Below are 13697 nucleotides of genomic sequence, written 5' to 3'. Positions count from 1 at the left end.
ATACCAGTATAGATCCCAACCCATTACCCAGTCCATACCAGTATAGATCCCAACACATTACCCAGTCCATACCAGTATAGATCCCAACCCATTACCCAGTCCATACCAGTATAGATCACAACACATTACCCAGTCCATACCAGTATAGATCCCAACACATTACCCAGTCCATACCAGTATAGTTCCCAACACATTACCCAGTCCATACCAGTATAGATCCCAACACATTACCCAGTCCATACTAGTATAGATCCCAACACATTACCCCGTCCATACCAGTATAGATCCCAACACATTGCCCAGTCCATACCAGTATAGATCCCAACACATTACCCAGTCCATACCAGTATAGATCCCAACACATTACCCAGTCCATACCAGTATAGATCCCAACACTTTACCCAGTCCATACCAGTATAGATCCCAACACATTACCCAGTCCATATCAGTATAGATCCCAACACATTACCCAGTCCATACCAGTATAGATCCCAACACTTTACCCAGTCCATACCAGTATAGATCCCAACACATTACCCAGTCCATACCAGTATAGATCCCAACACATTACCCAGTCCATACCAGTATAGATCCCAACACATTACCCCGTCCATATCAGTATAGATCCCAATCCATTACCCAGTCCATACCAGTATAGATCACAACACATTACCCAGTCCATACCAGTATAGATCCCAACACATTACCCAGTCCATACCAGTATAGATCCCAACACATTACCCCGTCCATACCAGTATAGATCCCAACACATTGCCCAGTCCATACCAGTATAGATCCCAACACATTACCCCGTCCATACCAGTATAGATCCCAACACATTACCCAGTCCATATCAGTATAGATCCCAACACATTACCCCGTCCATACCAGTATAGATCCCAACACATTACCCCGTCCATACCAGTATAGATATCCAGCATGAGATTTTTGCCCATTGAGATCTGATATGTTTTCAAAGTGTTCCTTAAGTTTTTTGAGCAGTGTGTGTGTGTATATATATATATATATATATATAGTTACTAATATATATTGCATTGGTTTTTCCATTTGTTTCTTTTTTTTTTTTTTTTTGAAAAGCAGAAGATTATGATTTGGTATCAAGAGAGGATAAGGGGTAAGTAAAAGTTCCTGTATATTATTTTAGCCGCTAAACATGATAGCCGAATGCTCAAACTGCTATTAATTTGTAATGTGCATTTAAAAACCCAATTGAAGGTTGTCAGCTATTATTGTAAGTCAGTCAGGCGGCATGAAAAACTAATGGCTTATTAATATTATTATTAATAATATATTTTATATTTTGAACAGTATTGTTTTCTGCAGCAAGAGTTAAAATGCAGCATTATTGGGTGCCTTACTGTTGCTCAACACAAAGTACAGCGGTCCAACTCTCCCCCCCCCCCCCCCCAATGCACTGTGCTCTATCCCAGAGGCTTGCAATCATAGTGATGCCAGGGCCTGGTGAATTATTCCAAATGTTTTCCGTGCCCCAACAGTAAATAAAAAGTTTATACTCACACAATAAAAGTATGGGAATGCAAAATATGCATTTAAAAGTGAGTAAGCAGTCAAATATATTGTAATTTAAATGGACGCAATGACAAAAATAAGAATAGCAGCTCAATTTTTTAGTGTCGGTGGCGAAGTGGCCACAAGAGAAGAAATCACCAAATCATTGGTGTCAGCGGGATAGTAACCCCAGGGAAGAATAGTCCCCAAATGATTGGTGTCAGCGGGATAGTAACCCCAGGGAAGAATAGTCCCCCAAATAATGGGTGTCAGCAGGATAGTAACCCCAGGGAAAAATAGTCCCCCAAATCACTGGTGTCAGTGGGATAGTGGCTACCGGGGAAGAATAGTCCCCCAAACTATTGGGAAGAATAGTCTGAGAAATTAATGGTGTCAGTGGGATGGTAACCCCAGGGAAGAACAGCCCCCAAAATCATTAGTGTCAGTGGGATACTGGCTACCGGGGAAGAATAGTCCCCCAAACTATTGGTGTTAGTGGGATAGTGGCCACCAGGGAAGAATAGTCCCCCACACCATTAGTCTAAGTAAGATAGTAGCAACTGGGGAATGATAGTCCCCCAAATCATTGGTGTCAGCGGGATAGTAACCCCAGGTAAGAATAGTCCCCCAAATCATTGGTGTCAGCGGCATAGTAACTCCAGGTAAGAATAGTCCTCCAAATCATTGGTGTCAGCGGGATAGTAACTCCAGCAAAGAATAGTCCCCGAAATCATTGGTGTCAGCGGGATAGTAACCCCAGGGAAGAATAGTCCCCGAAATCATTGGTGTCAGCGGGATAGTAACCCCAGGGAAGAATAGTCCCCCAAATCATTGGTGTCAGTGGGATAGTGGTCAGAATAGTCTGAGAAATTATTGGTGTCAGTGGGATGGTAACCCCAGGGAAGAACAGCCCCCAAAATGATTAGTGTCAGTGGGATACTGGCCACCGGGGAAGAATAGCCCCCCCCCCCCCCCCACAATCATTAGTGTCAGTAACCTCCAGAGAACCTCCAAAGAAAAGCAGTCCCCCAGATTATTTGTATCAGTGAGATAGTGGCCTCCAGGGAAGAGTAGTCTCAAAAATCACTGATGTCCCCCAAAGTATTGGTGTCAGCGGGATGGTGGGCTACGGGTCAGTGGTTCTCAATCGCTTAATAATTGCTCTCCACTGAAGTCGTGGGAATCTGCCAGATAAACTGAGAGCTTGCACAGGGCTTTTTATCTTTGCTTCTGCATGGGCATAGTGCATGCCAAAACAAATCACCAAATAAAAAAAATAAAAAAGGGGGTTACCCATAAACTTTGGTGAAATTTTGGTCTGGTGAAGACAATATAGGACATCCAATTCCTGGCATGCCTGGATGAAGAGTTTCAGCAGAAAGGGAGCCTCTGGTGAGAGACAGTTTTGTCACTAGGGATGAAGGTTTGGCTCAAAAGAATTCTCCACCTGACCTCTAGCTGTTGGACTTCCATCAAACAAGTGAACAAAACGGACAGATTTGGCCTTTTAGACTGTGAGAATCAGTGGGTTATTTAGTGATGTATTACTACTGCCACTAAATAAATGACTTCTCGGCCTGCCCGCCGACTTGTTTCCCCTTTGTTAACAAGGTGGTAGGTATCCCAGGTGAAATCATTGACCAAATATGGTCATAACCATATTTGGTCAATTATGTCGGCCAACTTGTTGACATTCAGCTGCCGGCCAGGAAGGTGTCTTTCATGGTGAGAGCTTGACTGGAGATAATTGTTGTTATGTTTGTGCCAGCAGGTCATCACTCATCATGATTGATGGTGGGTCTACGTTGTTGGATGATGTGATCGATTTACACCATGGGAATTTTTAAAATAAAGAACTGTCATAGTGTAGGAGTATTTATTTACATTTTCTTTTGTGAATGAGTTAAAAAAGGTACCGTATATACTCAGCCCTTTTTTTAGGGCTGAAAATACCCCTCTCAGCTTAAACTCAAGTCAGTGTACCTGAGGGGCTGTGGGCGTCCATTTTTTAAAACTTGCGGCTTCCTCCTGGTCTTGTTCCGTGATAGACGTTTGACACTGTGTTCAGTGTTCCGCCTATCACAGACATTCTTTCATCCTCGGACTCAGTTTCCCAGCAGACACTGTGTTCAGTGTTCCGCCTATCACGGACCTTCTCTTGTCCGAGGATGAAACAACGTCTGTGATTGGCGGAGTTTCCCAGCAGACACTGGGGTAGATTCACATAGATTACGCGGATCTAAAGATCCGCTAATCTATCTGAATTACGATCCGCCGGCTTAATTTTGCGAGGCTAGTGCAGTATTCACAAAGCACTTACCTCCAAACTTGCGCCGGCGGATCGTAACTCCCCCGGCGGAATTCAAATTCCGCGGCTAGGGGGAGTGTACAATTTAAATCAGGCACGTCCCCGTGCCGATTTAACTGCGCATGCGCCGCCGGTGAAATTTCCCAGTGCGCATGCTCCAAATGACGTCGCTAGGACGTCATTGTTTTCGGGGTGAACGTAAATTGCAGCCATCCGTATTCGCGACCGACTTACGCAAACGACGTAAAAATTCAAAACTCAGCGCGGGAACGACGGCCATACTTAACATTAGCTACCCCTCATATAGCAGGGGTAACTATCCGCCGGAAAAAGCCGAACGCAAACGACGTAAAAATCGGCGTATCTCCTCATTTGCATATTCGTCCCGAGTAAAACACAAAACGCCACCTAGCGGACAGCGGAAGATTGCAGCCTAAGATCAGACGGTGTAAGTCACTTACACCAGTAGGATCTAAGGGAGATCTATGCGTAACTGATTCTTATGAATCAGGCGCATAGATCCGACCGTCGGATCTCAGAGATACGACGGCGTATCAGGAGATATGCCGTCGTATCTCTTTGTGAATCCACCCCACTGTGTTCAGTGTTCCGCCTATCACGGACATTCTTTCATCCTCGGACTTAGTTTCCCAGCAGACACTGGGCCAGACTCACAAAGAGATACGACGGCGTATCTCCTGATACGCCGTCGTATCTCTGAGATCCAACGGTCGGATCTATGCGACTGATTCATAAGAATCAGTTACGCATAGATCTCCCTTAGATCCGACTGGTGTAAGTGACTTACACCGTCGGATCTTAGGCTGCAATCTTCCGCTGTCCGCTAGGTGGCGTTTCATGTTTTACTCGCAACGAATATGCAAATGAGGAGATACGCCGATTCAGAAACGAACGCTCGCCCGTCGCTCTTTTTTTACGTTGTTTGCGTTCGGCTTTTTCCGGCGGATAGTTACCCCTGCTATATGAGGGGTAGCTACTGTTAAGTATGGCCGTCGTTCCCGCGCCGAGTTATGAATTTTTATGTCGTTTGCGTAAGTCGTTCGCAAATACGGCCGGACGTAATTTACGTAAACGTTGAAACCAATGACGTCCTTGCGACGTCATTTGGAGCAATGCACGCTGGGAAAATTTACGGACGGCGCATGCGCTGTTGGATCGGCGTGGGGACGTGCCTGATTTAAATAGTACACTCCCCCTAGCCGCGGAATTTGAATTCCGCCGGGGGAGTTACGATACGCCGCCGCAAGTTTTGAGGTAAGTGCTTTCTGAATTTAGCACTCGCCTCAAAAACTTGCGGCGGCGTATCGTAAATCAGGATCTAAAGATCCGCTAACCTATCTGAATCCGGCCCAGTGTACCTGAGGGGCTGTGGGCGTCCATTTTTTAAAACTTGCGGCTTCCTCCTGGTCCCATTCCGTGATAGACGTTTGACACTGTGTTCAGTGTTCCGCCTATCACAGACATTCTTTCATCCTCGGACTCAGTTTCCCAGCAGACACTGTGTTCAGTGTTCCGCCTATCACGGACCTTCTCTTGTCCGAGGATGAAACAACGTCTGTGATTGGCGGAACACTGAACACAGTGTCTGCTGGGAAACTGAGTTAGAGGATGAAAGAACGTCCGTAAAAGGCGGAACACTGAACACAGTGTCAAACGCCTATCACGGGACGGGACCAGGGGAAACACGCAAGTTTTAAAAGATTGACGCCCGCAGCACAGCCTGTCAAGAATTTCAGGTAGGCTGCAATAGGCACAGTGAGGTTGTAATGGGCACAGTGAGGTTGCAATGGGCACAGTGAGGTTGCAATGGGCACAGTGAGGTTGCAATGGGCACAGTGAGGTTGCAATAGGCACAGTGAGGTTGGGCACAGTGAGATGTGCAAATGGGCACAGTGAGGATGGACACAGTGAGGTTGGGCACAGTGAGGCGTGCAAATGGGCACAGTCAGGCATGCAAATGGGCATTGTTGACCCTCTTTTCCGCTTACAGTAGCTGCTGCATTTCCCACCCTGGGCTTATACTCAAGTCAATACATTTTCCCAGTTTTTCGTGGTAAAATTAGGTGCCTCGGCTTATACTCGGGTCATATACTCGAGTATATACTGTACTTATGTGTGAATTAGCTAAGAACTAAAGAAGTTTGGACTTTTAGAGGCACACGGGTAAATATTGTAAAACATCGGAATTCCGATGAAGCTGACTTTCATCAGTCTTGCCTACACACTATCAGACTAATTTCCGACCGTCCAAAACGCAGCGACGTAAAACACTACGACGAGCCAAGAAAAATGAAGTTCAATGCTTCCGAGCATGCGTCAACTTGATTCTGAGCATGCGTGGATATTTCTCCGATGGTATTCCACACAGACGATCGGAATTTCCTATTGTGTTTTTTTTCCTTCGGAAAAATGTAAAACATGTTCTATTTTTTTACACCGATGCGAAAAAAGTCCGCTGGGGCCCACACACGATCGTTTTTTGCGATGAAAAAAGTCCATCTGACTTTTTTCAATAGAATAAAAGATCGTGTGTACATGGCATAAGGGTTTTTATTATAGAAATGTTATAAAAACAATTATACATGTAAAAATGTCTGTATCAACATTGTTAACCACTTAACCCCCGGACCATATTGCTGGTCAAAGACCAGAGCACTTTTTGCGATTCGGCACTGTGTCGCTTTAACTGACAATTGCGCGGTCGTGCGACGTGGCTCCCAAACAAAATTGGCGTCCTTTTTTCCCCACAAATAGAGCTTTCTTTTGGTGGTATTTGATCACCTCTGCGGTTTTTATTTTTTGCGCTATAAACAAAAATAGAGCGACAAATTTGAAAAAAAATAATATTTTTTACTTTTTGCTATAATAAATATCCCCCAAAAATATATAAAAACAAATTTTTTTTTCCTCAGTTTAGGCCGATACGTATTCTTCTACATATTTTTCGTAAAAAAAAAATCGCAATAAGCGTTTATTGATTGGTTTGCGCAAAAGTTATAGCGTTTACAAAATAGGGGGTATTTTTATGGCATTTTTATTAATATTTTTGTTTACTAGTAATGGTGGCGATCAGCGATTTTTTTTCGGTACTGTGACATTATGGCGGACACTTCGGACACTTTTGACACATTTTTGGGACCATTGTCATTTTTATAGCGATCAGTGCTATAAAAATGCATTGGATTACTATAAAAATGCCACTGGCAGGGAAGGGGTTAACACTAGGGTGCGGGGAAGGGGTTAAGTATGTTCCCTGGGTGTGTTCTAACTGTAGGGGGGTGGCCTCACTAGGGGAAATGACCGATCTTCTGTTCATACATTGTATGAACAGAGGATCAGCATTTCCCCCCCTGACAGGACCGGGAGCTGCGTGTTTACACACACAGCTCCCAGTCCCCGCTCTGTAACGAGCGATTGCGTGTGCCCGGCGGCGATCGTGCCCGCCGGGCACATGCACGGGAGTCGGGGGCGAGCGGGGGGCCCCTAGTGGCCTGCGAGAGAGCCGACGTAGAGCTACGGGCTCTCGTGCAGGGGAGCCAACCTGCCGCCGTAAAATGACGGCGGCAGGTCGACAAGTAATTAAATAGCCCACATATAGGTTATCATAGCATTTCCAACAGTACACGTTTATATTGAAAAAAAAACCTCAGTGAGTACAGTAAAATGATAAAGAATTGGAAATACAAATGTGGAATGGGTAACCATAGAGTGGGCCATACCAGCTGTCTTGACCCACTCTATGGTACAATCTCTAGCAACCAATCAACAAGAAGAAATCATGTGCTGTAACCTCTAGCAACCAGTCAGTAAGTGGTAATGATATGCTGTAACCTCTGGCAGCCAATTGCAATCATTGCCTCATCTGATACAGTAAACTGATTTTTAGTCTATCTGATGTTTATTTTATGTCTCAGAACAGGTGAAGAGCAAAATTGCATGGGGGGGACCCCAAGAAATGTTTTGCCCAGGGTCAAATCAACATTAAAGATGGCCCTGCCAACAGTACTTGTAGACAAAAGAGTTCCCTGGGGATAGTGGTGACCTCATTGTCCAAATATGGCCATGGTCATATTTGGGCAATGATGTCACCAGGGCCGCCAATAGGGGGTTCCAGTGGTCGTCCTATACAGCAGGACCTGGGCTGAACAGGGAGTGGGATCAGTGTGGCTGCAGGGCAATAACAGTAACAATTCCCTGTGTAGATCTCTGCAGAAGCCCCCCTCCTTGTCCTGCCCACATCTGACTCCCCCCCCCCATGCCCCCAATTGTTTAGCCCCCTGAAATTTTCATCCAAGCCCCCCAACAATGTTGTTAGAAAATTGTAAAATATAATTTTATAAACTTTTAAGAATTGTAAAACATCATTTTGAAAAATTGTAACAAATGATTAAAAAATTTCACACAGGTTTTCTGACCCATACAGTATGAATGAGCAGGTTGTGCGGCTGGAGCCGTCTGTTACTCTATGAGAATGCAGCGGCTGTATGAACACTGCCGCAGGTCCTAAATTGATAGGTGTGCAGTGTGTGTAAGTGGCCCCAAATGTACACTGTCAGTGTCCGGGAGCCATACCTATACATCCACACACTTGTTAAATTAGGACCTGTGGCTGTGTTCGTACAGCTGCTGTGTCCCCATAGTGTAACACAGGCTGCCTGCACACAGCTTCAGCCACAGCCCAAGATCTCATGAGCCCCAAGACAGAGCTTTTTTTTTTAACTTAATGCAGTTTTATCTTTTAGATTTAGCAGGAATTTTGTAACATATTTTATGTTTGTGTCTGCTAATAATGATTGTAGTACCGTATTTGCCGGCGTATATGACGACCCTCTAATTTTCCAGCTAAAATGTTGGTTTTGGGATAGACTCACCGTATAAGACGACCCCCTTCCTACTAGTCATGCCTCGCCTCACCTTACCTAACTGTGCCATTACATGCCAGACTGTGCCACCAGTACATGCCAGACTGTGCCACCAGTACATGCCAGACTGTGCCACCATAACATGCCAGACTGTGCCACCATAACATGCCTCACTGTGCCACCATAACATGCCTCACTGTGCCACCATAACATGCCTCACTGTGCCACCATAACATGCCAGACTGTGCCACCATAACATGCCAGACTGTGCCACCATAACATGCCAGACTGTGCCACCATTACATGCCAGACTGTGCCACCATAACATGCCAGACTGTGCCACCATTACATGCCAGACTGTGCCACCATAACATGCCTCACTGTGCCACCATAACATGCCAGACTGTGCCACCATAACATGCCAGACTGTGCCACCATAACATGCCAGACTGTGCCACCATAACATGCCAGACTGTGCCACCATTACATGCCAGACTGTGCCACCATTACATGCCAGACTGTGCCACCATTACCTGCCTCACTGTGCCACCATTACCTGCCTCACTGTGCCACCATTACCTGCCTCACTGTGCCACCATTACATGCCTGACTGTGCCACCATTACATGCCTGACTGTGCCACCACTACATGCCTCACTGTGCTGCCATTACATGCCTCACTGTGCCACCATTACATGCCTCACTGCATGCCTCACTGTGCCACCATTACATGCCTCACTGCATACCTCACTGTGCCACCATTACATGCCTCACTGCATACCTCACTGTGCCACCATTACATGCCTCACTGCATACCTCACTGTGCCACCATTACATGCCTCACTGTGCCACCATTACATGCCTCACTGTATACCTCACTGTGCCACCATTACATGCCTCACTGCATACCTCACTGTGCCACCATTACATGCCTCACTGCATACCTCACTGTGCCACCATTACATGCCTCACTGTGCCACCATTACATGCCTCACTGTGCCACCATTACATGCCTCACTGTGCCACCATTACATGCCTCACTGTATACCTCACTGTGCCACCATTACATGCCTCACTGCATACCTCACTGTGCCACCATTACATGCCTCACTGCATACCTCACTGTGCAACCATTACATTCCTCACTGCATACCTCACTGTGCCACCATTACATGCCTCACTGTGCAACCATTACATTCCTCACTGCATACCTCACTGTGCCACCAATTCATGCCTCACTGTGCCACCAATTCATGCCTCACTGTGCCACCATTACATGCCTCACTGTGCCACCATTACATGCCTCACTGCATACCTCACTGTGCCACGGCTTTTGAAAAATGGACGGCCGCGCTCTGACTGAGGCCGCATACACACGATCAGTCCATCCGATGAGAACGGTCCTAAGGACCGTTTTTATCAGTTAACCGATGAAGCTAACGAATGGTCTGATGTGCCTACACACCATAGGTTAAATAACCGATCGTGTCAGAGCGCGGTGACCTAAAACACAACGACGTGCTGAAAAAAACGAAGTTCAATGCTTACAAGCATGCATTGACTCGGTTTTGACCTATCGGTTAGGCGTCCATCGGTTTAATTTTAAAGCAAGTTCTCTTTTTTTTGACCGAAGTACAACTGACCGATGTTGCCTACATACGATCGGTTTGGACCGATGGAACGGACCCTCAGTCCGTTTTTATCGGTTTTGACCGATCGTGTGTACGCGGCATGTTAGGTTACCGGCGTATAAGACGACCCACGACTTTTAAGAAGAATTTCATGGGTTAAAAAGTCGTCTTATACACCGGAAAATACGGTATATTTTTAGTGAAAATATAAAACAAATGTCTTGTTCCCGGGACCAGCGCTGTCAATCACTGCTCATTAAATAGTCCTCTATACAATGATGTAATTTGTCTTAATTGGTTTGTGTCTGTCTCTCTCACAGGGCGTGATAGGAACACTGATTTCCAACAATGCCCCACATCGTCAGGCGGAATTGAAATTGCAGGTACATTATGACTTAAAGGAGTTTGTACATACAGTGCCTTGAAAAAGTATTCATACCCCTTGACATTTTCCACATTTTGTCATGTTACAACCAAAAAACGTAAATGTATCTTATAGGGATTTTATGCAATGGCGGTGCGTCCATTAACCACTTGCTTACTGGGCACATATACCCCCCTCCTGCCCAGGTGAAATTTCAGCTTTCGGCACTGCGTCGCTTTAACTAACAATTGCGCGGTCGTGCGACGTGGCTCCCAAACAAAATTGACGTCCTTTTTCCCCCACAAATAGAGCCTTTTTTTGGTGGTATTTGATCGCCTGTGCGGTTTTTATTTTTTGCGCTGTAAACAAAAAAGGGCGACAATTTTGAAAAAAATACAATATTTTTTACTTGTTGCTATAATAAATATCCCAATTTAAAAAAACAAAAACAATTTTTTTTCTCAGTTTAGGCCGATACGTACTCTTCTACATATTTTTGGTAAAAAAAAAAAAAAATCGCAATAAGCGACTGGTTTGCGCAAAAGTTATAGCGCCTACAAAATAAGGGACAGAATTATTATTTTTTATTATTTTTTTTTTTACTAGAAATGGCGGCAATCTGCGATTTTTATTGGGACTGCAACGTTATGGCGGACACATCGGACACTTTTGACACATTTTTTGGCGCCATTCACATTTATACTGCGATCAGTGCTATAAATATGCACTAATTACAGTATAAATGTGACTGGCATTGAAGGGGTTAACACTAGAGGGTGAGGAAGGGGTTAAATGTGTACCCTAATTAGTGTTCTAACTGTAGGTGGAGGGGGGGTGACTGGGGGGCGGGTGACCTATCTGTGTCCCTATGTACAAGGGACACAGATCGGTCTCCTCTCCAGAGACAGCACCGCTGTCTCTGTGTAAAACGGCAATGAGAGATGATCTCATATGTTTACATATGAGATCATCTCTCATTGGCCGCACAGATCGCATCGCAAACGGCCACTCTGATTGGCCGTTCGCGGCGATCTGTGATTGGCTGTGTCCAAGGGACACGGCCAGCACAGCAGTTCCCCGCTGCGCGCTCTGGAGCGCGCGCGGGGAACGCGCAAAGGGGCGGACGTCAATTGACGTCCACTTGGATTTTGGGATCCGCGCTGTAGCCGTCATTTGACTATAGCGTCCCAAGAGGTTAAGGGCCCAAGGGTGCCGCCCTCTCTCTCCAGACACCCCCTATATGTACAGTATAATGGATAAATTCATGCATGGCATGAATCTATCCATTGCTGCCGCCACCCCCTATTCAGGCGTCCAGACCCTTTTTTTCGGACGCCGGGCGCCTGAATTACAGTGGCGGGTGTTTTTGAAGCACCTGATTAGGGCCATAGGCTTCAAAAAAGGTGGTCTTGTGGCGCAAAGCATTGCACTACGAGCCCACCCAGGTGTGTTAGAAAAACAAATGAATATTTGCTTTCCTAACACTGAACCGCCTCTCCGCCAACCTGTTACCCATCACCTGTTTGGCTGAGACGACAGGAGCTTTGATTGGACGCCTATCAGGAGGAGAGGAGGGGAGGAGACGCATGGAGGACAGCGGGCGGGGGTGGGGTTTGGGCACAGTAGCTGCAATGGATGGGCACAGTGGCTGAAATTGATTGCACAGTGGCTGCAATTGGTGGGCACAGTGACTGCAATTGATGGGCACAGTGTCTGCAATTGATGGGCACAGTGTCTGCAATTGATGGGCACAGTGGCTGCAATGGATGGGCACAGTGGCTGAAATTGATTGCACAGTGGCTGCAATTGATGGGCACAGTGGCTGCAATTGATGGGCACAGTGGCTGCAATTGATGGGCACAGTGTCTGCAATTGATGGGCACAGTGGCTGCAATTGATGGGCATAGTGGCTGCAATTGATGGGCACAGTGGCTGCAATTGATGGGCACAGTGGCTGTAATTGATGGGCACAGTGGCTGTAATTGATGGGCAAAGCTGTTCTGTGAAGCCTTTTTATATATCATACCAACATACTGTTTCCTGATTTTTCTCTTTACAGAAGATCGTGTATAAGGGGGTGGTCGGGGACTCCTAATACTGCAACAGTAAGTCCCATTATAGCGACAATGACCTAAGATATGTATTATAATTGATTGCCTATATATACTATTAGGGCAGAATACCTGGTATAGTGTGGGGTAACAACAACAAAACCGGCCCCTCCTCTTTGTAGTATACATATGTACCACCATAGAGGCATATGCCCTGTTCACACGGTTCGGTTTTCTCGTTGGAAAAAATCCCCGATGAGAGCTTTTGGTCGGGAATCCCGACCATGTGTATGCTCCATCAGACTTTTTCCAACTGAAAAACTGCTGGAAAAAGATAGAGAGCTAGGGTGACCACGTGTCCCGGACAGTCCCGCATTTTGCAGGTCTGACCCGGGTACCTTTATTCCAGGACGATACAGTGTCCCGAAATTAAACTGACACAGCCACCCCGTCCCCCGGGCCGTTCTGATGGCCCCAAAAAGGCCGCCACATCACCGCTTTACTCACTGACAGTACTTGTCCTTGCTGGGAATGCCTGGAGGAGCACAATCCCCGCCCCCTGCTTGTGATTGGAGAACTCATAAATCCCGCCTCTTTTTTCCAAACACTGTGCTGTGATTCGTTACATCACAAGCTGATTTTTTTGGAAGGGGGGCATCCCTGAATAGTAGTTTGGAAATGTGGTCACCCTATAGAGAGCAGGTTCATCTATTCTCCCGTCAGGAAAAAATCAGATCGGAATTTCCTATTGTGTGTACAAATTGCAACGCGCAAAATTCCAATGCATGCTCGGAAACAAAATCGACGCATGCTCAGAAGCATAGAACTTAATTTTCTCGGCTCGTCGTAGTCTTTTCTGTCACTGCGTTCTTGCCAGTCAAATGTTCACCAAACTTTTGTGTGACCGTGTGTATGCAAGGCAGGCTTGAAC

General features: G+C 45.9%; 1 protein-coding gene across 1 annotated transcript in view; it reads left to right on the top strand.

Moving 5' to 3' along the window:
- Positions 1 to 13697, top strand: part of LOC120921998 — a 62103-nt gene that overhangs the window by 24496 nt on the left and 23910 nt on the right. Inside the window, exon 5 of the mRNA XM_040334528.1 lies at positions 10672 to 10734. Coding sequence (XP_040190462.1) covers positions 10672 to 10734 — 63 coding nt within the window. The remainder of the gene's footprint in view (positions 1 to 10671; positions 10735 to 13697) is intronic.

Source organism: Rana temporaria (genome assembly GCF_905171775.1).
Source record: "Rana temporaria chromosome 13 unlocalized genomic scaffold, aRanTem1.1 scaffold_258_arrow_ctg1, whole genome shotgun sequence".
Classification (NCBI taxonomy): Eukaryota; Metazoa; Chordata; class Amphibia; order Anura; family Ranidae; genus Rana; species Rana temporaria.
The sequence above is the reverse complement of the archived record's forward strand: the minus strand, read 5'-3'. Positions and strand labels throughout refer to the sequence as shown.